The sequence below is a fragment of the Ailuropoda melanoleuca genome, chromosome 15 (assembly GCF_002007445.2).
Source record: "Ailuropoda melanoleuca isolate Jingjing chromosome 15, ASM200744v2, whole genome shotgun sequence".
Taxonomy (NCBI): Eukaryota; Metazoa; Chordata; class Mammalia; order Carnivora; family Ursidae; genus Ailuropoda; species Ailuropoda melanoleuca.
Window position 1 is genome coordinate 59601897 of NC_048232.1, and position 25618 is coordinate 59627514.

The following is a 25618-nucleotide window of genomic DNA, read 5'->3' on the forward strand; positions in this document are numbered from 1 at the left end:
AGATGAGAAGTCAGGATTTCAATCTCTCCAGGTACCCACCCATCCATCCATAACATTTAATGACATGTACTATGTAATAAGCACTATTCGAGGTAATGTGAACATGACACTGAACAAAATCAAGTCCCTTTCACCATGAAACTTACTAGTGAGGGAGAGACAGTAAATGAATAAATAAGTATGTTAGAGGGTGATGAATGCTGGAAAAAAAGGAATCCCTATTTAGGGAATCTTGATAGTAGGATTTACAGTTGTATTCTGCGTGGCTAGTGAAGGCCTCACTGATAAGGTAAGACATTTGAGCTAAGACTTGGAAGCAGTGAAAGCATAAGCGATACAAGGATCTGAGCTAAGAACACTCTAGGCAGAAAGAACAACATAATTTTTAAGGCAAGCAAGCATGAGCTTAGTGAATTTCGTCTGTCTCTAAAGTATATATGGCTTTACACCAAGCTGCCTTCTGTACTCCATCAGTGAGAGCCAGCTGAAACTTTTAACTGTGAAATGTCAAATAACTAATATTGAAATAAAAATTAACTTACCAATTAAATTTACATATTGGTCCTTTTAAGTTTAAAACTACCATTACGGGGCACCAGGGTGGCTCAGTTGGTTGAGTGTCTGCCTTTGGCTCAGATCATGATCCCAAGGTCCTGGGATAGAGGCAGGGAGCCTACTTCTCCCTCCCCCCAACCCCCTGTTCTTGCTCTCTCTCGCTCTCCCTCTCACTCTCTCTCTCTCGATAAAATCTTAAAAAAAATAAAAATAAAAGAAATAAAACTACCATTACAGCAATAAATTTTTTCAATGCCTTAGAAAATAAGAAACAGTATTTTCTAAGAATAATAATGGGAGCTACATTCAATTAAAAAAATAATGCAATCATTCATGCAATATTCTTATGTTTAATATCTTAGCAACAAAACAGTGAAATAAATATAAAATGAAACCTTGTTTTGCTGCACAATTTCCTCCTCCAGACTGCTGATTGTATGCTCATATTCAGAAATTATATTATTCAAATATTTTATTTCTTCTTTATCCTTGACTAATTCTCGATTTAGTTTAAGCTCTTGAAGACGAAGTTCTTCTATTTTCATATGCCAATTGATTACCTAAACATTTACAAATAAAATGTATAAATGTAAGCACTACCTATATATATACTTCTCCATTGATCCTAATAATTTCAATTTAAATTAATATATATCCTATAAGGTAAAAATTATCCTTTGTTGAGACAAAGGCAAAGTTCATTTAGAATTTTCATACTCTTCTAAAAAATATGTATGATCTTAATATAACATTCTTCAAATATTTCTGTTTACAAATAACTAAAATTAGTATGTAATTAATACATATAAACTTTACTAGAGTGTTTAAAGTTCTTTGACAGTATACTATCTAAGCATTTCTACCAAAACCATTGTTTAGAAGAGTCTCATTTTATTTTTACAAATACACATTCAAATAGCCAAAACTCTTAACTTATAAAATCTACATTAGTAACTTATAATTGGAATTTTGGTCATATAGTAAGCATTTTTCAGGTAGCTACATATGAAGAACTTAAAATTACTATGTAACTCTTTTGGAAATACTGAACTGAAAGTCCATGTTTTACCTTTTGGGCTCCCCTGGCATCCTTTAGAGTGCTTATTAACTCTTCCAGCCCCTTTAACTTTAATTCCATTTCCATTGTTTTGTTCTCCATGTTTCTGTGCTCTTGCTGAGAATTTTTCATCTCTTGCATTATCTTCAGTTTGTCGTTTTGTAATTGAATCATTGTTTTAGAGAACTTTTCCTGTTGTGCCAAGGGTAAAGCTCCACTAAACTGCCGCCGTAGAGACTGAATTGTTTGGCGCAGATGTTTTGCTCTGTTTCTCCCCTCCAAACGGGCATAATAGAGAGCCTGTTCTTTTTCATCAAGTTTCTGCTCTAAGCGCAAATTACAGGCCTCTGTCTTCTGCAGTTTAGATGTAACTGACTCCAACTTACCAAGAGCAGTAGCCTCACTAATTTGAAGAGAGACAATGTGTTGATGCAACTTGGCAATCAGTGCCTTTTCATCAGACTGTGCCTAACAGAAAAAAGTATATATTTATAGTCGGTTTCAAGTTTTTCTAATGACACTTATCATGGATTTAAAACACAGCTTACTGAATAAATTTTTTAGAAGTGTGGTACATGAGATCCTATAAAAATCTAGCCTAGGCTTAATTAAATTAAATTTTAATTATCAAAACTTGTTTAAGAAAAAAAGCCCAGAATCAAACATATTTAAAATCCAAATCTGGCATCTAACTAAGTAACAGTTGGCATATTACTGCTTTTTTTTTCAACTTTCATATGTAAATAACAATATTGGTATAACACTAGTGTGGACATTTTTTTTTAATCCTAAAAGAATTTATAATGGGACAATATGTATGTGAAAAGCTACATAGCAATACAAGAGAAAACACTGTTTTCAAAGACTGACCTATCTATTTTCTCCTCAGGTCTTAACTTCGATTAGCGGCCAGCACAATGTATTTGTAGGTATTTAAATGCTTTTCTGTATCATGAATGATATTTCAAATTAAAGAGTTTTCTAATCAGGTTACAATTAACAAGAATAGGAGCTTCTGTTTGACATAGTCTCTGATTAAAACTGTAAAATCACCCAATATCTACTGTGAATTTAGGAAAAAGAAAAAAATCTATTTAGAAGAGCCAATACCGTACCTACCTGATAGTCTAACAGCTGCATTCTGACAGACTCTACTTCCTTTTCCCTGGACTCTTGCTGTGCATTCAAAATTTCAACTTGCCTTTTGGCAATATCAGAAATCTCTCTCTGTCTGGGAAGAGAAAAGATGCTTCAGGAACAATCTGGTATGTTTTCTAAGTAAATACCAGTATTTCGGATTTCCAGACTCTTGGAAAAGCCGCTAATTTCCAGCATCTTAGTATCAAATACTAAAGCAAAATCTCCTCAACTGTTTCACGAAATGTAATTCTGTGAGAGGTTAACACCCGTTAAAAAACTCCATTCCCAACATCCCTTCCCCTTGAAAATTCATAATACATAGCATTGTATGAGATGTTCTGAGAAGTTTTAAAGTAAATTATTTCAAATTATACATATACAGCATTTTCCAAATCTATATGGCCATAGAACTGCTCTCCCACACTTTTTTCATAAGATACTTATTATCCTAGTTTGGCAGAGCTAGAATAAGGTACTAAGTAGGTTTATTTGACATAATTGTACAGTTAAGAATACAGAAATTTAAAATTCCTAGGTTCCCTAGGTGGATTAATATGTTTTAGTTTACAAGCTATCAGAAATGTGAAAAAGAGGGCCGCCTGGGTGGCTCAGTCGGTTAAGCGTCTGCCTTCGGCCCAGGTCATGATCGTGGGGTCCTGCCTGGGATAGAGCCCCACATCGGGGCCCCCCGCTCAGCAGGGAGTCCGCTTCTCTCTCTGCCCCTCCCCACCATTTGTGCTCTCTTTCATTCTCTTTCAAATAAATAAAATCTTTAAAAAAAAGAAATGTGAAAAAGATTATATGCTTACTACAATTAAAAAAATGGGGGGAGCTTGATGGTAAATTATTAAATTTCCTATAAGGCTACTATTGTAAGAGCACAGAGATAAAATGCATTTTACTTTGGGCAAGAATTTTAGTTCACTGTGACAGAGAAGTCAGGTTTCCTCATATTTATTAGAAAGTCGAATTGTCAGTTACATAAGTTTTAAAAATTAAAATATAATAAAATAATTATAAATTAGTTTATTTCAAAAGGTGAATTCTATGAGGTAAGAGGAAGAATATGGAGTCCTTCATAGTGAAATGGGCTGAGAATAACAGACATTCCCAAAGAACTATCAAGGCTCCAAAAAATAACTTTATGATGGGTAAGCCATAAAACCCTTTTCCTAAATAATTATTTGTGCTTGACAGATCACCTATGGCTCCTGTTACCTTTCTACTGAACTGACACAAAATCACCCCCGAGAATGAGTACACAGCATCTACCTGGCACACAGTATTTATTCCTTACATATATTTTGTGTTCCAAGTGAATACACTATTTCCACATGTAAAATAAAAATCACAATGTTACTTTAGGGTTTTTAAGTATAATTATATGAGTTAATATATGTTTAATACCTAGCACAGTACATAGTACTCAATAAATGTAAACTGAAGCAAAATCTCAATTTTTCATATTTTTATATCAATCTTACCGAACAAGAAGAAGAGGTAGATACTAGTACTCCCTTAAAAAAGTGAAGAAACTAAAGTTTATTGCATTTTTTTAATTTAAAAATATTTTATTGCTGAGGGGCTAGGTGGCTCAGTTGGTTAAACATCCGACTCTTGATTTCAGCTCAGGTCATGAAGGTATTAAGGTCATAAGATCGAGTCCCACATCCAGCTCCGTGCTCAGTGCAGAGTCTGCTTGAGATTCTCTCTGTCCCTCTCCATTTGCCCCTCCCCCTGCTCACACCGTCTCAAAATAAATAGTAAAAAAAATATACATATTTTATTGCTAAAAAATGCCAACCATCATCTGAGCTTTCAATGAGCCATTATCTTTTTGCTTGTGGAGGGTTCTCCCTTAATGTTGATGGCTGCTGATTAATCAGGATTGATCAATCAGTGGTTGTTTAAAGTTGGGGTGGCTGTGGCAACTTCTTAATATATTTACTTTGTTTTATTTTGTTTATATTTATGTATTGTGTTTTATTCCAGTATAGTTAACATACAGTGTTATCCTAGTTTCAGGTGTACAATACAGCGATTCAACACTTTCATACGTCACCCAGTGCTCATCACAAGTACACTCCTTAATCCCCATAATTATTTAACCCAAACCAGCCCCCTGCCAGCTCCCCTCTGGTAACCATCAGTTGTTCTCTATAGTTAAGAGTCTGTTTCTGGGTTTGTCTTTCTCTTTTTTTTCTTCCTTTGCTCATTTGTTTTGTTTCTTAACTTCTACACATGACTGAAATAATATGGTATTTGTCTTTCTGTGACTGACTTATTTCACTTAGCATTATACTCTCTAGCTCTGTCCATGTTGTTGCAAATGGCAAGATTTCAATTTTCTATGGCTGAATAATATTCCAATGACTGGACGATTAGAATATTATTCCACATACCACTTCTTTATCCTTTCAGCTATCAATGGACACCAGGCTGCTTCCGTAATTTGGCTATTGTAAATAATGCTACTATAAACATGGAGGTGCATGTACCCCTCTGAATTAGTGTTTTCGTATTTTGGGGGTAAATACCTAGTAGTGCTATTAATGAATCATAGGGTAGTTCTATTTTTAACTTTTTAAGGAAACTCCATTCTGTTTTCCACCAGTTTGCATTCCCACCAACAGTGCAAGAAGGTTCCCTTTTCTCCACATCCTCGCCAATACTTGTTTTTTGTGTTGATTTTAGCATTCTTACAGGTGTTAAGTGATATCTCATTGTAATTCTGATTTGCATTTCCTTGATGATAAGTGATGCTGAGCATCTTTTCATGCATCTGCTGGCCATCTGGATGTCTTCTGTACAGAAATGCCTATTAATTTCTTCTGCCCATTTTTAATCAGATTATGTTTTTTGGGTGTTGAGTTGTATAATTGCTTTATGTATTTTGGATACTAACCCTTTATCAGATATAAGAAACTTGAGCTTCAGTAAATTAAATGACCACCACACTTTCCTCCAAAAAATTATCAGTATGTGGAAGAACTAGGTTGCATAGGGTCTGAATTCCAAGTTCAGTGCTTTCTGCAAAACTATTCCTGGACTCTAAAAAATAAAAGTCTTGGGAAGTTATTTCCTCTTTAATATTATTATTTATGCCTATTAAAAATTAATTTTGTTAATATTTATCTTGTTCTTACAAAAAAAGAAAAATAAAAACAATCAGTATCAATTCCATGAAGAGTATTACCTCAAACCACTGTAATTAGATTTCTTAAAGACAAATTAGAGTAGACACACCTAATAACTGAAAAGCTTGCATGAACTTACTTTGACACTTCAACTTTTAGTTCCATTTCACTCTTCTCTAACTCTAGAATCCGTTGCCTATCAGCATCACTTACTGTCTTGCTCACGCTATCAGCTAATTCATCTCTTAACATCTGTTCCACCTTCTGTGCTTCCAAATTGATTTTGGTAAGCTAAGAAAAAGTAACAAAAAAAAGTTCATATGTATCAGTTTTTGGTGAGGTTTTCCCTTTCAATTTAGCTTTTACCATACTGCAGTTCTCTTTACTTGGCATTAGTCAAGTCATACTGAATTGGGTGTGATGAAATACTAAGAATAGATTGACGAGGGTAAAGAGAAAGAGTCAGAAACTGATTATAAAAACTCTGGTTATACACCAACCCACCAAAAGTCATTTATATTAGACAACTCACAGTCTAATATTTGAATCTCTGATTTTCTTAAATTTGTTTGAAATGTAGTATTCACATTATACTTTACTTCAATTAAATAATCTATAAATAAATGAGTTAATAAAATCTTATTAACATATATTTAGTGACTCAGTTAAAATAAACAAAATGACATATGTTTAAAAAATATATTAATTCTCAAAGTAAACATTTCAAGAGTTCTTTCTTTTTCATCATTAATTGTTGAATATTTGCAAAATTATTTACTGCCAATTCAATATTTCTGACTATATCAAAAAAGTCTAAAACTTACTATTAAAATGTAAAGTCCTGAGAGTAGAGATTACTGTCTATTTTGTTTCCTGCCCTAACACCAGCCCCCATACAGTGTCTAGCATGTGACAGGCACTCAATAAATATTTGTTAAATGAACAATGGTAGTGGAAGGCAACAACATTATTAAGCAAATAATACCTTTTTGCATTAACTCTAATGTAATGCTGATGAGAAATAAGAACTCATTCACAGAAATACCTTTCTTTTTAAACATTTCAGATTTAAAAATACATCTTTTATTTATACATTACATGAAACACAAGCACTATACTAATATATTACTTCAGAAATACAAACTAATCTCTCACAAAATACAATCCCTAACATGACCAAGTCTTACTCTAATTGCATGATAAAAATTATATCAAACCTCAGCAAATTTGGTTTCCAATTCAAAATTACGTTCTTCCATTTGCTTTAATGAAGTCCTTACATGTTCATACATTTTTTGAGAGTGTTCAGCCCGCTGCCTTTCATTTAATTCCTTCATCTCCAGCATAGTGATTTTTTTGGAAATAGAAACAATTTCACTGTTGGTTATTGATTTCTTTGCCTTATCCATGTTCGATTCATTTCCTATATGCAACAATAAGAAGTCAATCTCAAGCTGTTACCAAAATCGTATCCCAAATATTTTAGCCATCATAGATAAGGATGCAACAACACAGTTCCACAGAAAACACATAAGCCTTATGAATTATGACAACCCTGTATTCCAGTCTTAGCTCTATTCCTGTTTGGATACTGCCTATCCCATTTCATCTCTCTGGAACTTATTTCTTCATCAGTCAAATGATAATAAAAATTATTCCTCATAGAAATTTAGGAATTTCTAGAGGGAATCCAGCACTTATTAAAGAGAGAGAGCGTGAAATGAACAGAGAACTTACCACAATTGTATGTATACTCTTTTTTTATATCTTAGGATATAAGATACCTTCTTTCATGTAGAAGCTACATGGAAGTCAATTTGCTTTTAATCTCTTAATGAATTAAAAATTGCATTTCTGAAAATAGCTTATTTTAGATAATGTTAGGTCCAATGTTAGGTTTCACTAATGTACTACATGTCCCAATTATCAATTTAAAAAAAACAGCTCTATTTTGTAACAGGAACCTTAAATAGCATTACAGCTCTAAGGTCTAGAAAACAAAATACAAAAATACTTTATCCAAAGGAGCAAATTTATCTGAAAATTATAAAGCACAATGCTAGTTAGATAAAAAAAAAAATTTAAATGTTATAAACTAGGATAACCATTTGACAAACTAACACGGAAAACCCTAGCAGGAGCCACAAAGATTTTAATATCCCGTGAGACAATAATATCTCTGTTAGATGTACCTGAAGACATTCATTGCAGTACCATAAGCAATAGCAAAAAAAAGAAAACCTAGTGATTTAATCACTGAAATGGTAAGATATTGCATGAATATTTGTATGTATAAGAAGACAAATAAAACAAATATTTTGACATCTACTAAGTGAATATAGTATGTAATGTTAAATATAGTTTAAAGTATATATTTTTCCATTAGAGTCATGCTTACACTTTATTTATTTATTTAAGTTTTTATTTAAATTCCAGTTAGTTAACACACAGTGTAATATTAGTTTCAGGGATACAATATAGTGATTCAACACTTCCACACAATACCCAGCGCTCATGTAAACATGGATAAGGTGATACAAAAAATAATAATAGTCAAACTCTGGGCTATATAAATTCTTTTCAAAATTTTTTTGACTTTTATGGTGACCTTTTAATTTGAATATATCAAATGATACATTCCCAATAGAACTTTACACACAGTGGAAAATTCCTAATACTACCACTAAAATATGGGTATTTAAAAATCATCACCACTCTTGATTGTTAAATGGTTCAAAATAGCTAATGCTTAGTCATAATTTTTTAACATATATGATTTCACTAGGACTAAATCTAATTAAATAACTAAAAACCAAATTTTGGTAGAGATTAGCACAAGATATTACACATCAACTGCCTGCTAAATTAAACTGTGAGGCAGAGTTCATTTTTATCAAAATACTTCCTTTGCACCTGATCTAGAAAAGGAACTATAAATGAAAAATACTCACTATTAGCTCTTCATCACTTTATATTATCAGAGTCCTAATACTTACCTATTTTAGTTTCTTGCTCCCAGGCTTGTTCGATAGTGTACAGTTTTTCCTTGGTAATCTCCAGTTCTTTATTTATAGACTCCATTTGTTCTTTTAGGGATGCATTTTCACACTGAATAAAACAGAAACGTCACTGCGAAACTACATTGTAATTCAGACTAATACCACAGCAGTGATATTGCCTTAACCTTATATAGTATCTCCTGAAACTCACCATCTAGTTTTTTTGTAAACAAAATTAGGAGCTCCCCTACATATAATATATACATACAAACACACACACACACATACACACACACACACATATACACACATACATAAAGAAAATATTATTTGAAAATAATCATCAAAATCCCGTATATCCGATCTGTGGCTTCTGAGCATTAGCTTCCGCCGCGTGCATCTTGGCGGAGCTAGAACACTTAGAACTTCACAACCTGCACAATGAAGGTTGCTCACTTCCCTGTTTCACACAGACAGTTACTGAGCATCCGGCGTGCTATCAGTGAGGTGCTGCATGTCCACGGTAAAAAGAAACACAAAATTCTGGCCTTCCCAGGCCTCACCATTTGGTGTCCGTGGTTATGTGTGTGTGGCGGGTGTAAGGGAGGGTGTGGAAGGCAGCAGATGGCGAACAGGTAAGCAAAGAAAACAATCATTAAAAATATAAAGATCCAGGGGCGCCTGGGTGGCACAGCGGTTAAGCGTCTGCCTTCAGCTCAGGGCGTGATCCCAGCGTTATGGGTTCGAGCCCCACATCAGGCTCCTCCACTGTGAGCCTGCTTCTTCCTCTCCCACTCCCCCTGCTTGTGTTCCCTCTCTCGCTGGCTGTCTCTATCTCTGTCGAATAAATAAATAAAATCTTTAAAAAAAAAATATAAAGATCCAGAAAGATACAGAGTAGAGACCCAGAGAAAACCAAAAGGAGTCAAATCAAGATAAAGTGGTTAAAGAAGAGGTGGTATTCAAGCTGAAAGCTAAAGTATTAGAAGGAGCCAGTCTTGAGAAGAAACCAGCCAGGGGAAGAGCTGATGTACTGACAAACCCGGAAGCTCTGAAGGAGGACTGAGTTTGGGGTGCTAGCGGACTTGAGCACCGTCAGCAAAAATAACAGCGAAGAGTGCTCTGAGGGACAGTGGGAGAGAGAACAGGGGGCCATACTGGGCCAGGCATGGTATGTCAAGATAAGGAACTGGAATTCAACTTAATATACAGTAGGAAACCATTTAAAGATTTTGAGGAAGAAGTTTTCAAGAATCATTCTGAAGGCAATGCAGAGAATAAATAAAGGAGTACACAGGGAAATCAGAAATTAAGATGATATCATAAAGTTCTGATGAAAAGGGTCCTAGCGGTGAAGATGGAGAAAAGAGGACACAATAAATGAATTATATTTGGGAAATAAAAATGGCAGGGGAGAGGAATGACTAGAAAGCAACTCTAAGGTTGCCTTCCCTAAGCAGGTAACAGTAGTGCATACTGAAACAGAAAAGACTATGTGAGAAGAACAGATGTCAGGAGATGATTTTAGATATGTTAAATTTGAGATCCCCCTAAAACAGGAGTAAAGTAGGTAATTCCATTACAGCACTGAGAAGTCAGGCTGGACACATAAATGTAGGAGTTGGCACATAAATTTAATATGCTCATTTTTTCTTTGTTTTTTAACAAACCGAATGCTTACTATGTGTCAGGTATTCTAAGCCCTGGACTTTAATGATAAACAAATTCTATCCTAGAACTTGTGTTTTGGCGGGGCGGGGGGTAGTTGGAAAAGAAGCCAATATATAACACAATGTCAGGTAATATGTGTTATGAAGAATGATGAAACAGGGTAATGAGGTTTTCTTTAAAGGAGATGTTACAATAAAAAGAAACGCAAAGTAAGGGAATAAAATATGACTTTCTGGTAACAGGCACAATTACAACCTGGTCTAGGTAGTGTAAATACATAGAAAAACGACAAAAGAGGGATTAGAGTGTTTTAAACATCTTTTTACCCTTTTTTTCTCTTACTTCCTGACTTTCAAGGAGAACTTTGGTCTTGCTCCAGATCTTATTCTCAGCCCCCCGCCTTGGCAGTGCATGCATGCACCCTTTTACCACCTCCTCTCCAATCTTCACTTGTTCTCTCCCTATTTGCTCTAAATTTTCTTTCTCTCTCCCCTCAAACTACATTGGTCTCCTTTATTTAAAAGGAGAAAAGTTGATAAAACAAATCTTCCTCTCGATTCTAAGTTAGCCCACATCTATTTCTCTTTTCTTCTGTCATCAAATTTCTAGTTGGTTTTTGCATTTCCTTATCACCCACTCTCTTTATATTCTGAAACTTGACTTTCATCACCTTTACTCTCAAGAACTTCACTCTCAAAAGGCATCAATGATTTCCTTTTTTTTTTTTTTAAAGATTTTATTTATTTATTTGTCAGAGAGAGACAGCCAGCGAGAGAGGGAACACAAGCAGGGGGAGTGGGAGAGGAAGAAGCAGGCTCTTAGTGGAGGAACCCGATGTGGGGCTCGAACCCAGAAAACTGGGATCACGCCCTGAGCCGAAGGCAGATGCTTAACCGCTGCGCTACCCAGGCGCCCCCATCAATGATTTCCTAATCACCACATCTGATGACCTTTGCACCATGACTCTACACCATTAATCACTCTCTCAAGGTCAACATTTATTAGCTTTAACTGTGTGCCATACAGGAGGCACTAAACACACAAACATGAATTAAGTAGAGTTCCTGATATCAAGAAGCTTATATTCTAGTCGGGGATGCAGACATATCAAACAGTCACATGATACAAATAGCAGAACCAGGTAGGTACAAGACAGAGAACTAATATAAACAGAGGGACTTTGTTCTATAAAGAAAAATGCTTTTGAAAAAAAAAAGATAATGTGTGAACAAAGTTTTAAGCATGAATAGAATTCACTGAGCATGTAAGCTGAGAGAGGGGGGAGAGCTTTCTAGACAAGGAAACAGCAGGCGTGAAAAAACATATATAGGAAAAACCACTGTGTTCCAGAAAGCTGGTAGTGCAGTGTCAAAAACCTAAATTGTAAAAGTACTTAGAGCATCACAGGAGATGACATGAGGTAAGGGGGGGCTAATTACAAAAGGAATTTGACTTTTATTCTTCAAGTGACTGGCAGCTGTTGATAGGTTTGAAGCAGGGTGTCGCATGGTCAGGTTCATGTTTAGAATAATCATTGCGGTGGCAGTAAGGAGGTAACACGGGAGAAGGGATAGGAGTAACGGCTACCACAATACACATAATAAAGAATAAAACTAAGACACTGACAACAGGGACAAATAAATATTCAGGATTATAATCGAGATGTGGGAAGGAGAAGAAGGGATATAACACAAATGCAATTTTTTTTTTTATTTTAAGGAAAAATGAAAAATATTCTTTGGAAAAAAAGATAAATAAAGGTTAAAAATTACTTATTGGTATGTTATCTACATAACACATTTCTTACTTAGGATTTTTAACTGTTTCAGAGGAAGAGGACAAAGGGCATGAAAGATGAGGAAAAAGTAAAATAAATTATTATCACACCTAAATATTCAACATTTTCTATAAAAATTAACATAATCATCTCTCTTTAGCAATAACAGTAAAAAGTAAGCTGATCATGATTACTTATAGTTAGTACTAATAAATAACTCAGATAATTTTGTAGGAATCATTCAAAACTATATAAAATAACATACGGGTGTTTTATTGATTGTGTCCCTCTACAGAAGTACAATCTATGAAGCCTCAAAATTAGACCTCATTCCTGTCCTAGGAGAGGATCACAAAAGAGAATAAGTCAAAAGATATAAGCCCCTCTTTCTGAAGAGGAAGATGAACAAATCAGGAGCTGGTTTTGCCTACTGTTAAAGGTATGGAAGTCAAGTGGCTAGAAGAGAACTACAAAGGGTTCTGGGCCACATTCACATACTATTTGAATGAAACTTATGATACTTCATCCTGTTTTTCTTATCTGTACAATAAGAAAGGATGGGAATTTCCAGGGCTCATCCATGGTCCAGGAAGAGCCATCTTCGGCTACATCATCCCAAGGAACATAATAAGCCAAGGACTATGAGAAAATAATTTGCACTGGGATCAGAAGGAAGAGGAAGGGATGGGAACTTAATGATGCTTCCTCTTTTGGTTACAATTTCCCTATCTGGTTCATGCCCCTTTTTCTTTTTAAGTGACTAGGGAAAAGAGGCTTGATTCAATAAAATTATGCAAGTGGACTAAGGGAGGATGGCAGGATGAAGTCATCATTCTGCACCTACCGGTATCGCCCAAGAAAAACAGCTAATATTACAAGGTTCAAGGACCACATAAACTTACCTCTAAGTGTTCCAACTTATTTGTTCTTTGAACCAGCATATTATCTTTTTGCAAGATGTCCCTGTACTTTGCAGTCAATTCATTGTATTGTTTATTGGCCAATTCTAGTTCAGACAAAGAAACACTATTATCTATAACTTTTTGGAGAGCTGCAATCTTGAAAATGGCCATTTCCTATATAAACAAGGATACACTGAGTTACGTTGGTGTATTTTTTTTCTGGTGAAGTATAAGATAATATAGCTAAAAGCAAAACAGATTTTAGAATCATTTTTTAGAAAAAGATTTCTCATGTATTAAAAATATTACAATAATTAATTTCTTTCATATAAGAATATTATTTAGAAATTTTAAATAAGAATAAAAATAAAGGGAATTCTTTCACAACTATCACAGTGAAATGAAATTCAATTAATTTCAGAAAAGCACAATATACAGCAGCAAGAAAATATATCACTCAGAATGTATTCTGGATGGCTTTTCTAAATTTCATAAGATTAAAAAAAATTAGCCTTTAGTTAGCTGAATGGCAAAATTAGCATCACCACATTATGACTTAGCTATTTCTGCTTATTACAGTTACACAGAGAAGCTCTGTAATAAGAGAAAACCTTTTGTCACATGAAGGAAACAATACTTGATGAGAAAAAAATTTCTCTCGATCATAGCTATCTCTAATAAATAATACAAAAGGCTTTAAGTTACTTATTTCATGTTCTACTCATCAGCTATACAACTATAAAAAGTCACTACTCAAAGACACTGTATTAACACTAAGAAGAAATATCTGAACTTTCATTTCTCTCTAAAGTAAGTCGATGAAATAGTACAAGGAATAACCAAATTTATAAAGTGAGGAAGGTAAAGAATTTACGGTTAAAATTTCTTCTAAGTACAGTAATGAGGAAAAAATATTTGTAATAGTGCTTCACATCTCATTTTGACAGCTTCTCTTTTCCATCTAAGTAAGACCACATTATTCTACCTTACCCTTGGAGTTTGGTTTCACACTTTCTTTGGATGGGGAGGAGTTTCCTATTTCCAATCCCCTAAAAATACCCAATTTTTGGCTTTCTAATTGTCATGCACCAGCCCCCAAATCCAGGTTGAACAATCAGGTTGAGAAAAGCATTCTAGTTCTTTTTTCCCTTCTATCTCACACACTAGTTATATGTACAATACTCCAAGAAAAACACAAAAACATTTCTTAAGACTCAAAATTTCCTTATTACATGTCCACATAAGAATAGCTTTCATTATTCAACAAGTCCCTTTTTGCATCAGGGTTCAGCTTTAAGATCACATTGAAAATAAGTTTGTTAGCGTGACAATTTCACCTATTACTATTTTTAAAAGCGAATAGTAAGGAAATCAACTTCATTTTAATTCTACTTTGAATTATTTGTGTTTATATGATCCTATGTAAATGTGGACTTGTAAACTGCACATGTATATGCTTAAAATAAGCTATCTAAGACAAGATGTAAAGCAAGGTGTAAAAGAGCGCACACAGCATGCAACTTCCTGTGTCTGTTAGTATCTTCAAAAAAAATCATTAAAAGGATCATCAGTTACCTATAGCAGGTAGGGCAGAATGGAGTCAAAGGTATAGGGACAGAAGTAAGATTTCTCTGACTATATGTTTGAAACATGCAAATGTTTTATATATTCAAATCAATTAAAGAAAAGAAAACTCTGAGTTTGAAAACAAATGCAAAACCAATGAGCCTAACTATATATTAAATTTATAGCATAACCACACAAAGAAAATTATTTCAAATTACTGTAGAATATATTACTTGACTATACATCCCACTGAAAGTTATTCTAAAGAAAATAAGAACTATAAAGAAATTTTAAACTAAATCTGGTAGCGTTGCTGCTGTTGCTAATACCAATGCAAGATTATCATCAAATTAATGTGTTATATTAATATGAATCCTAATATTACAGGATACAGCAATTATTTTAATGTTAATAACAGATTTCCATGTAAGAAAAAGAAAATATGAGTACAAAAATCAAAGGTTAATAACAACTCCATACCCTTTCCTAACCCCATTATATTAAATCTGAATTGGAGATAACAGTATGAACTCATGGTTTAAATATACACATATTTTCCTCATTTGTCCACTGAAACGGACCAGTAGCAATGAAACTGCAAGAACAGTAACATCTAGTGACCAGTTTTTGGTACCCAGTAAAAAAAAAAATCAGGGTTCTTTAGAGTAATGATTTATTCCAAATCTGGATAAAAGTATGTAAGTTAAATCTTGAACATCCTGTGCCAGAAAACAAACCAACATTTGAAGCTTGGTTCAAAGACTACTGGATTCTTGTCAACAGGAAACAAGAGCCGGCTTTAAAGGGCTCCCACTGGCCAAAATTAAGACTAACAAATAACAACTAAATGTGTGAGTCTAATGGTACTGAAAGAAGAAAAAGCTGGGGAGGTCAGGCAAACAGGTACAAGTAGAGTACACCAACTCTGATTTCTCAAGACTAGTCATTAAAAAGAAAGAATGAAGCTTTTATTTTGTCTTTCTAGTAGGAACTATACTTCAAGATAACCGAACAGGCTGGGTTGATGAGGAAAAGCTCTTTATTTTACAAAAGACTGTCGGCTAATACACGTAGAAAACATGCAACATGCAACTCCTAATGAAATAACTGAGTCGGGTAACGACAATCAACAGGGGATACTAAAGCCAATAGGAGGACTGGTAAAGAATTGGTTATTTGCATGGTACCAAAATATCACCAGTTAACTAAATCACTTAATAATAGAGATACATGGCTGTTTGCCCCTTAAGACAGTAACCACGCATGAAACATGGGACTACCAAACACTCCATCTCTTGAAGTGATGCAACATAAAGTATTACTTATAAAGTACAATGGATTATGGATGGAGTATTCTTACCAAAAATGTTTAACCTGACATACCCAAGGCTTCGAAGCTTTTAGTAAATACAATGAAAAGCGGAATAAGCACAATTACAAAAGAAAATAATCAGGTAAATCTTCAACATTTTTCACAGAGAAAAAGAAACCCGGGAGATTTTATGAATATTAAAGAATCCAAATACAATGCAGGGGGCTTGACTGGATATTGGGACAACTGAGGAAATGTGAATATGGTCTGGACATTAGACAATGTAAGACAATTATTGTCCATTTTGTTAGATGTGATAAAATTATTGTGTTATGTAAACAAAAAAAGGCTTTGTTTTTTAGAGATGCACACTAAAATATTCAGGGAAGAAATGTCTACAATTTATTCCTACAAGGAACAGATGAAGCATTTATGGCAGAATGTTAATAAATGATAACTATTAATCCAGGTGATGGTTGTTCACTATACTATCCTCTCTTCCTCATACTTGGAAGTTTTTATAGAGTCAAAAAAAAAAAAATCAGATGTACCTTAAATCGTTGCAAACGTCCAATTTTTTCACCAACTTCAGCTTCCATTGCTATCAATTCATTCTTCTGTTTCCCATTTTCTTTCCTAAGCTGTCGCTCCATTTCTACTAAAGTAGTATACTGTCTTATGAGTGACTTTTCATTCACTTGCAGGACTGTGATTTTTCTACTATTTTCTGAAAGTGTTTTTTTCATTTCATTTGAATCCATCTGAAGAGCACTGAGCAAATTCTGTACAAAGACACATTTCTATTACTTGCTGAACATAGCTATCTTAGTTTGTACGATACTGTATACTGATTTTAAAAGAGTTTTACTTACATTGTATTCTTTTACTTTTATAGCATCTTGTTGGATTTGATCCTCCAGTTTTTTCTTTTCCTCTTTCACTGTTTCAGATTCTGTTTTCCAGGTCTCCTTTTCACTTAAAAAAAATAAAAACAACAATATAATAAACCTAATAAAATATTTAATTACTGGAAAACAAAAGGCATCATGGCTACTGGTATCTGATAACAAAATATCTCAAAATTCCATTCGACAAGGATTTAGCTTGGAAGTTCTATTCTTATTAAATAAATGCAGTGTAAAGAAATTATTTTATGAAGTTACTTTCATTATTCCATGAGTCACAACTCTACAACTGTTACAATATAACAACTAAAGCTGAATCTTGTAAAATTTTATTAAAAATAGAAAACAAGTAGGAAAATAATCAACATTCCAAACCAATTCTGGAGGTCAGTTCTCAATATTCTGACACTACTCTTAAAACTTGAGGTTAACCAGTTGCAAAATACTTAGAATACAAACAATAGTAGAAATCATTTGACTTAAAAGAAGGTGTGTAAGACACTGTTCCTTACCCAAGAGACACTCTACAGTCACCTGCAATCTGGCTGGCATAAACAAATTACAAATTATAGGAGATTATGACAACCGATAACACTGCTTACCCTATAATTAGCTTTGGGGTTCTTGTTAGACCACATAATTACCCTTTGTGTTTAAATCACCTTTGATCTGGTATTCTAATGACTTCTAAGAAAATTATTTGGTTGATACAGATGAAATAGCAGAGATAAGGAAAAACATATCAGTTACCAATGAAAATATATCAATAACAATGACAGTGATGATGAAGAATGATGCTAATAGCTGACATTTACAAAATGTTCATATCTGAGCATTTTCATACAACAATTCAATTAGATTTTGTAACAACCCTATGAAAAAGGCATTACTATCTCAGAAATTTATAGATAAGGAAACTAAGACAGAAAATAGAAGGGAAGAGGCATGAAGAAAGGGTAAAACAAAATATCTAAGTATTTTCTTACATTTCTTTCATCGTTAATAAGAATATGCTGCAATTATAAAGTTTTGCTAACATTTATACCTTAGATATTCCTTATATAATAAGCTTTGCTGATGACGAATTACTGCAAATTTTCTGTTATAGTCTTCAAGAGAATCTTCTAAATTCTTTAATTTATTTTCTTTACATTCTAGTTCCTAAAAATTGGTTTAGAAATAAGAATGAAAAAAGAATCAGAATATATTTTAAATTGGAAATTATAAATTCATACTCTGACAAGATTATAGAAAAATATATAAGAGAATATAGTTACCAAATCCATTAGCAGCACAGATAATTTCTATTATATCTGGAAAATCTTAGTTAAAGGCATATGGAAGGAGGCAATATGTATAAAGAGAAGTAGTATAAAACTGGTAAAATTATTTGTATCATATTTGATAGTTTAGGAACCATGTAAATTATCAGATCCAGTGGTTATAAACTTCCTCTAGTCACTCAGCCTCACATACCCTTTTGGGAACATATTTGTTCACGCCTCCATTCAAACAACCCTTATTTTAACCTTTCCAATTACTTCATTCTATAGACAAAGAAACAGACTTAGAAAGATTAACTCAACATTAAAAAGCTCATTTAAAACGACACTTGGTAGCCACTGCTGAGCACATATGGCAAGACTGGCGTGGGTGCCTTACATACATGCAAATCCAGCACTTAAAAAGTTAGGTCATGTGTGGCTCTGAAGGCCTTGGCTATATCTATCACTTTCAGGATTGGGAGTCCAAGTACGTGTTTCACCACTATGAACAGGTTTTCAGATTCCCAACTGGTGCTCTCTAATCTACCACAATGTCTCTCATATGTTTTTTATATAAAGATTGAAAAAAAAATTAATGTTATCTGAAGCAACATGACAATGCCATACTACCATTACTTGTTGACACTGTTCCTATACTACATAAGAGAATTCATAGAGTGCTAAAGTTATATAATCATAATTCAAGTATACTTACAAAGGGATCGTCTGGGAAATGGAAACAGTAGTGCTTATAATAAAAAACATATTTTCATTGATTCCAAACACATTTTTGTAATTATATTTCAAATGAACATGATGTTATGGATATTCACACTTCAAATGAAATAATGCAAAGTATTTCTCATTAGACCATGCATAATGACCACAATATAGGCAGCAAAACTGACAAACACAGGGGAGCACTACCCTTTCTAAATCAGTAATGATTAACTAACATAAGTTTAAAGGGAAGAAATAAATGAAAGGCAATTTAATTTAAAAACTTTTTCCTGTGGTCAAAACAAAAAAGGAACAATTTTAATCATTTCACTAAAAATTGTATCAGACTTTATTCACTTAAATTGCTTTTCCAACCAGCACTAAAAAAAAGTGCTCCCCTATTTATACATTACCACCATAGCTGCCTGTTATTCTACCTGTCAATCATAGATTTCATATGACACATATGTGCACAGATATGTCAGCATGCTTTTTATACAGATTAATGGAATGCCTTTATTCATCAAATTCCATTTAATATCAAAATCCAATAAAAATACATATCAATGATAATATTCTAAGGAATACTCAAAGGAATATATGAAGACTAAATTAAAAAACATACTATCAATTACTTTTGTTATTCGTATGCAAAATTTTTACTACCTGTAAGATACATATTAAATATTCATTTTGAGAATTAATAATATTGGCACTAGATGGTGCTATCCCATCAGGTAAGTCCACTCCTTTAAAAACAATATTTGATCCTTCTGATTGCCGTAAAAGAATGGTTTCTTTTTCAAGATGATCTATCTGGAAACGAACAGTTCAGAAATGAGAGTCACATCTCTTACAACCAAAGACAAATTGAAAAGCAGGTGACTTTTTCTTCCTACTAAATATTTTTAAAAAGTAATGTATGAATGCCCTACCAGGCATTAATTAAACCATACTTCAAATTATATTTAGAAATACCTAGGTATAGACTTAGAATTTTTGTATTCTTTTATGCTATAAAAGCTATTTATTTCCCACTTATTTAAGAAAAATCCAAAAAGGAGTTTCCTTAATGTTGAATTAACTCAAGCATTTTCTCAGTCTTTTAAAAAAATTAAGTTTCATATTAAGACTATGTTCATAATGTTTAGCATTTTCTATTATTTGATAATATTCTCACCTTTAAATTTGCTTTTGCCAACTGCTGAGAATAACTGATAGCCTCCTTCCGAGATTCCCTGAGCTCCTGTCTTAATTCTTCATTCCTTCCAGTAAGTTGATCAACTTGGGCTTTCAAATGTAGATTGGCATCAAAGATTCCTTCTGCATTCTTTGATTCTATAGCCTAATATATTTAGATTATATTGAGAAACTGTGAAGCAAAATACTAAAATCATAGTAAAGAAAAAACAACTACCTTTTAAATAAAATTCACATTTAGGCATTTTACTCTTTCCACGGACAGGCATAACAAAATTATGCCAAAACCATTCCTTATTTATGAATCTAAATTTATAAAACTCTAGATTAACTTACATCAGTATTACCAAGCATAGTAATTACCTCATTATAACATTTAATAAACATATAGCTAATTTTAGTAGACTGGTAGACTAGAAAAACAACTGAAAGGGAGTAAGAGGACTAGGGTTCAAATCCTAACCAATTTCTTACTAGCTTAGCAAGTGACTTAAATTTTTTAAACTTTAGTTTCCTTATCTTTAAAGAAGAGGAAATAATGTTACATCTGTCTACAAAGTTTTTATACAGTCAAAATAAGATAATTTATATGCAGATATTTTGAAACCATGCAGCATCCATATTTAAAGCATGATCAAAGGAATGAAATAGTTACTACATTTAATTAAGTGAATTTTTCATTGCTCCCTCTCCACACAATTGAAGCCTACATGATGAAAAGGCAAAGTATGGTAACAAAGTATTATCCAAAAGGGCTGGATAAGCAAAACAATATGTCAGATATTAACATATTATCAAAGAGGCTTCATTGGTCCTAATTCTCCAACAGTGGCATGTATAAATATACAAACACCCCCGTACACATCGACATAGTACGTACATATAAATATATCTGCATTTTAAAGAAACTATATGTAACAGAACTACTAACTGCAAACTAAAGAAAGCTTCAGAAAAGAAGGCAAAGACAAAGATTAGTGATCCAGAGTATAACAGGAGGCAGAAGTTTTATAAAAAGTAAGCTTTTACCCCCAAGAGACCTGGGCAGGGATCATATGGAAAAATAAATTATACTAATTCAAAGTGGATAGCAGGAAGACAGAAGTAAGTAGAAGGAGGTACTGTGACAGACATCAAGGTGGTCTAGTTGCCTGTCTTGCTGAGAAATAGCACCATGTTGTCTACATGGCCTTTTATTAAAATGAGATTAAACGGTGATTAGAGGTACTGAAAAATATCCTGTGGCAACAGAAACTGAAATGAAGTACATAATCCAGAAATATCTGATCTAAAGTGTCACTGATTCTGAAAATTTCTTACAGCAGGCATTGTTAGATCATGTCTGAGTTACAGACACAGCAGATCAATCAAAAAAGAATGACAACCCAAGACAGAAGCAGATGAAATCTCGGCGAGCAGTGGTCCTGGCAAGACTAGAAGCTGTCAACTGAAATAGGAGAAGTCAGAATTTCCTGTGTTATCTATTCTGTTGGTATTTGGTCACACAACTCCGCTAAGTGGAGTTTCCCTCGGAAAACAGTTTGATCTCAACACGGTATCAGTAGTGGGCAGCACCACAGATGAAAGACATTCACAGAAAAAGCATAAAGAATCATTCTAGACATTCAAAATAGCAGAGGTGAACAAAGTTACCAACAGAAGAAGGAACATAAAAATGAGTAACATATAAAGAGAATTAAATGGTTCTCATAAATTTTGTCAAATGATCTTCTTGCCTCAGGAAGTTTTGAACATACCAGTATCACTCTCCCTCTCTGCTAACAATACAGTGCTGCTAAGAAAGAGTGTTCAACTACTGACTAATTCACCATAAAAAAAGCAATTCAACAAATAATATTTTCTTGGGAAGCAATAATATATGCTAGGTATGTTCAGATTATGTAAGCAATACATTTAATATTAAGAATTTAAAATGTATGTTTTATTCAAGTTTATGTAACACTCATTAACACAGTAGAACTCTCAAATCTCTTTATAGTAAATATAAACAGACTATTATTTGATGGCTAATATTTTTCCTGTAGCAATGCTTAAGCATTGAAATATTTAAAATATTCTCACTACACTTCTAGGTTTGTGGCATAAGGTCCTACCAGACCTATCTTCCAACACTTAACAAGTGCATATAAAAAACAACTTTTTGAAGGTTCTAAAAAATAAACAAAAGCAAGCAGATTTTGGAGAGGACTTAAAACTTGGAAGACAGAACCCGTGAGGAGTGAATTTTGCATTTGCGGGGGCGGGGCAGTTGTGGCGCAGGGAAGGGGCAGGCTACAGTTCCAGTGACCTGTCATCCTTCTGGCCAAGAAAACCAGAGATAGAGCCCAAAGTCACGGGAAAGTAAGAGAGGAATCCCAGAAAGAAAATAACCAGCCAAAGGGAACTCCCAAATTCTGTTAAAAAACTCTACCAGGCTGACCTTTGAAACAGAAGAATGGAGATGATATAGGAAAATATTGGTGATCTTGTAAATAGATAAATAGCTATTATCCAGTCTGGAGGAGAAAAGATAAAAAATTAGGGGGAAAAAAATGAAAAAAGCCTCAAAAACCTGTGGGACAACATCAAAAGGTCTAAGATGTCACTGGAGTCCCAGAGACAATGGATAACTGAAGAACTAAAATGGCAAACTTTCCAGTTGTAGTGAATGGCACAAGTAAACAGATTCAAGAAGATCACCAAACCCCAAATGACATACACATACACACATACAAATATATGCACACACACGTACCTACACACACCAAGGCACATTAGAGTGAGACTGGTGAAAACCAAATAACAGAGAAAGTTTTGAAAGCAGCCTGAGAAATTTGCATGTAACAAACAGGGGAACAATGATTCAAATGACCAGAATGTCTCATCAAAAACAATGAAGACCAGAAAAAAGTTGAACAACATCTAAACCAATGTGAAAAAACTTACATTAACTAGTCTTTCAAGGCTAGGGATGATTAGAGATGTTTCTCCTCCTTTAACATCAGGATCTTTCTGCATTTCCTTAATAGCTTGCAATATTTCTTTCATACCTTCTTCCAGCTGCTTATTTTCTTCAGCTAATTCTTTTACTAAAATGACATATTTTTCTCATTCAATGAATATCTTCTTCACAATTTACACTGTTTTTTTTTTTTAAGATTTTATTTATTTATTTGACAGAGAGACAGCCAGTGAGAGAGGGAACACAGGCAGAGGGAGTGGGAGAGGAAGAAGCAGGCTCCCAGCGGAGGAGTCCAATGTGGGGCTGGATCCCGGAACACCAGGATCACACCCTGAGCCAAAGGCAGACGCTTAACAACTGAGCCACCCAGGCACCCCTAACAAATATTTCACATATAGAAAAAAAAATACCCATTTGGAAAATGTCAAATAAATGTACAAAAAAATTCACCTATAAATCCAACATGTGAATAGCTGAATTAAATAATACACCTACTTAAACCATGCACATATATGTTTCACTATTGAAAAGAAATCATAAAGATACTTTGTCTTCACTTTCACTGAACATCTTTTAAATTTGTTTTTTTAACTTTCATTAGACAACAAAAAAGAAAAACTGACTTATTTATCACCACAAAAACTTCACATTAGTAACTTTGACAATGAAATAGCAAGGCAAACCAAATAGATAAATGAGAGAGACTGAGTCTATGTACTAAGGAGGTAATTAAAGTTAAAACAGACTAGAAAACAAGTATGTATTAAAGTCCTTTTAGATCCATGATTTTCAGTATAGGATAAGTAAGTATAGAAAAATAAGAAATAGTAACTTACATTTATTCTGAAATTTGGTTATTATTGTTCTACCTCTTTCTAAATCTCTTTCCTTTTCAATTAGTTCCCTTGAAAGAAATTCATTCTGTATAGAACATAAAGAATAAAATTGATTTTTTAACAAAATATCACTATAGTTTTTAGTTTTCAAGTTAAAAAATTTTGACCAATCGAGGTGTAACACACCAGAAACAAGCTACAGAAATACAATAGCAGTAATAAAAATAAAACCCAAAAAGTAAAACAGCTGGTGGTCTTCCTCCCACTTTTCCCTTTCCCCACTCCCACAGCAAAGACAAAGAAATATAATGAAAGTTTTGTCTTTAGTACCACAGTCATCTCTTTTAATAGTCTGCCTTCATACTACCTGCTCTGCCTGGCTTCTATGACGTTCAAGCTCTACTTCCGCATTTCTATTCTGTGCTTCCTTGACCAATAAATCCTGTGCTATGACTTCATTCTAAAGAAATAATTAATAAATTAGGCAAGTCAATGATTTTGTATCAAACTTATTGCATTTTTAGATTTTTAAAAAATAGAATGTATATAAATTAGTGCTATGTGCAAGCATAAAAAAATTCTTACTACATCACTTAGAGAACTTTGTTAGAGAAATTATAAAAAAAGGGTTAATAAAAAAGTGATCTCAGTAATGTAATTTGGAGGAAAGCTCACCTGAGATCTAAGAAATACTAGTTCTCTCCGTAGCTGTTCTATAAGATTCTCAAGTGGATCTATCTGAGATGATTTTGATTGTATAGTAATAGGCACATGGTCCGGAAGATTAACTTCAAGTTTACTTTTCAAAATCTCTGTCTGTAAAGGCACTTCACTCTTTCTTATATCTTCTTTCAAACTGATACCAGCATATTTTATCTGGTTATGAACCTGTTCATCTTCTGATGTTGCTACTTGTGATTCATTCGTATCAGCTCTATTATCATGAATTTGTTCACAAAACACTGCAGATTTTTGCCTAAGTGATAACTTCTGCATTAAGTCTGAAGCTGTTGATAAGGCCTGTAAAGATGAACTGCTTTTCTGCATGAAACTAGTCTTCTCTAGTGCCTGACAGCTTCTTGACACTTTCTTCATTGAGTGGTCAGAAAGAGAGCATAAGTAGTCATCTATTTCTTCATGGCTCTCCCTACTGAAGCTATTGACTAATGATTCTAGATTTCTTAAAGACTGTAGACATGGTGCTTTAAAAATCTCCTTTATCGTAATAGTTTCTGGAGGTGAACTGTTATCTTTTACTTGTATAGATGAAGAATGTTGAGTTAGAGGGACAAAAGGATCCACCTCACTTTCTACACTATGTTGAATTTCAGATAACATTCTTGATAATGATCCCATGGTGACATTCTCCTCTGGTTCATTCTGATATAACTGTGGAAAACCGAATGATGGTCTCCTATGCGGCAGCTCTATTTTATCTGAACTCCTAATCTGTATTCAGAGTAAATAAGGTCTCATTAATCGATCTTTGGATCAACAGGTATTTTAAATTAAAAAAAAAAGTTTCCTTTCATTTAACAACTATAAAAGAAGCAATGTTCAAAAGGAGGTAACGGGGGGAAGAAATGAAAGCACTAATAATAACATTTTTCTTCT

General features: G+C 33.7%; 1 protein-coding gene across 3 annotated transcripts in view; it reads right to left on the bottom strand.

Moving 5' to 3' along the window:
• CEP290 (centrosomal protein 290) overlaps window positions 1–25618 on the bottom strand; it is an 81633-nt gene that overhangs the window by 33392 nt on the left and 22623 nt on the right. Inside the window, exons 19-34 of one of the 3 annotated variants that reach the window (XM_034643543.1) lie at window positions 24680–25453; window positions 24372–24464; window positions 24005–24089; window positions 23153–23295; window positions 20187–20351; window positions 19673–19822; window positions 18067–18182; window positions 16989–17091; window positions 16668–16898; window positions 13239–13412; window positions 8886–8997; window positions 7107–7312; window positions 6029–6180; window positions 2732–2843; window positions 1625–2080; window positions 951–1115 (exon numbers count right to left, since the gene is read on the bottom strand). In XM_034643543.1, the coding sequence (XP_034499434.1) occupies window positions 951–1115; window positions 1625–2080; window positions 2732–2843; window positions 6029–6180; window positions 7107–7312; window positions 8886–8997; window positions 13239–13412; window positions 16668–16898; window positions 16989–17091; window positions 18067–18182; window positions 19673–19822; window positions 20187–20351; window positions 23153–23295; window positions 24005–24089; window positions 24372–24464; window positions 24680–25453 (3237 nt within the window). The remainder of the gene's footprint in view (window positions 1–950; window positions 1116–1624; window positions 2081–2731; window positions 2844–6028; window positions 6181–7106; window positions 7313–8885; window positions 8998–13238; window positions 13413–16667; window positions 16899–16988; window positions 17092–18066; window positions 18183–19672; window positions 19823–20186; window positions 20352–23152; window positions 23296–24004; window positions 24090–24371; window positions 24465–24679; window positions 25454–25618) is intronic. The other 2 variants (XM_034643544.1, XM_019802251.2) reach the window with 2 other exon arrangements.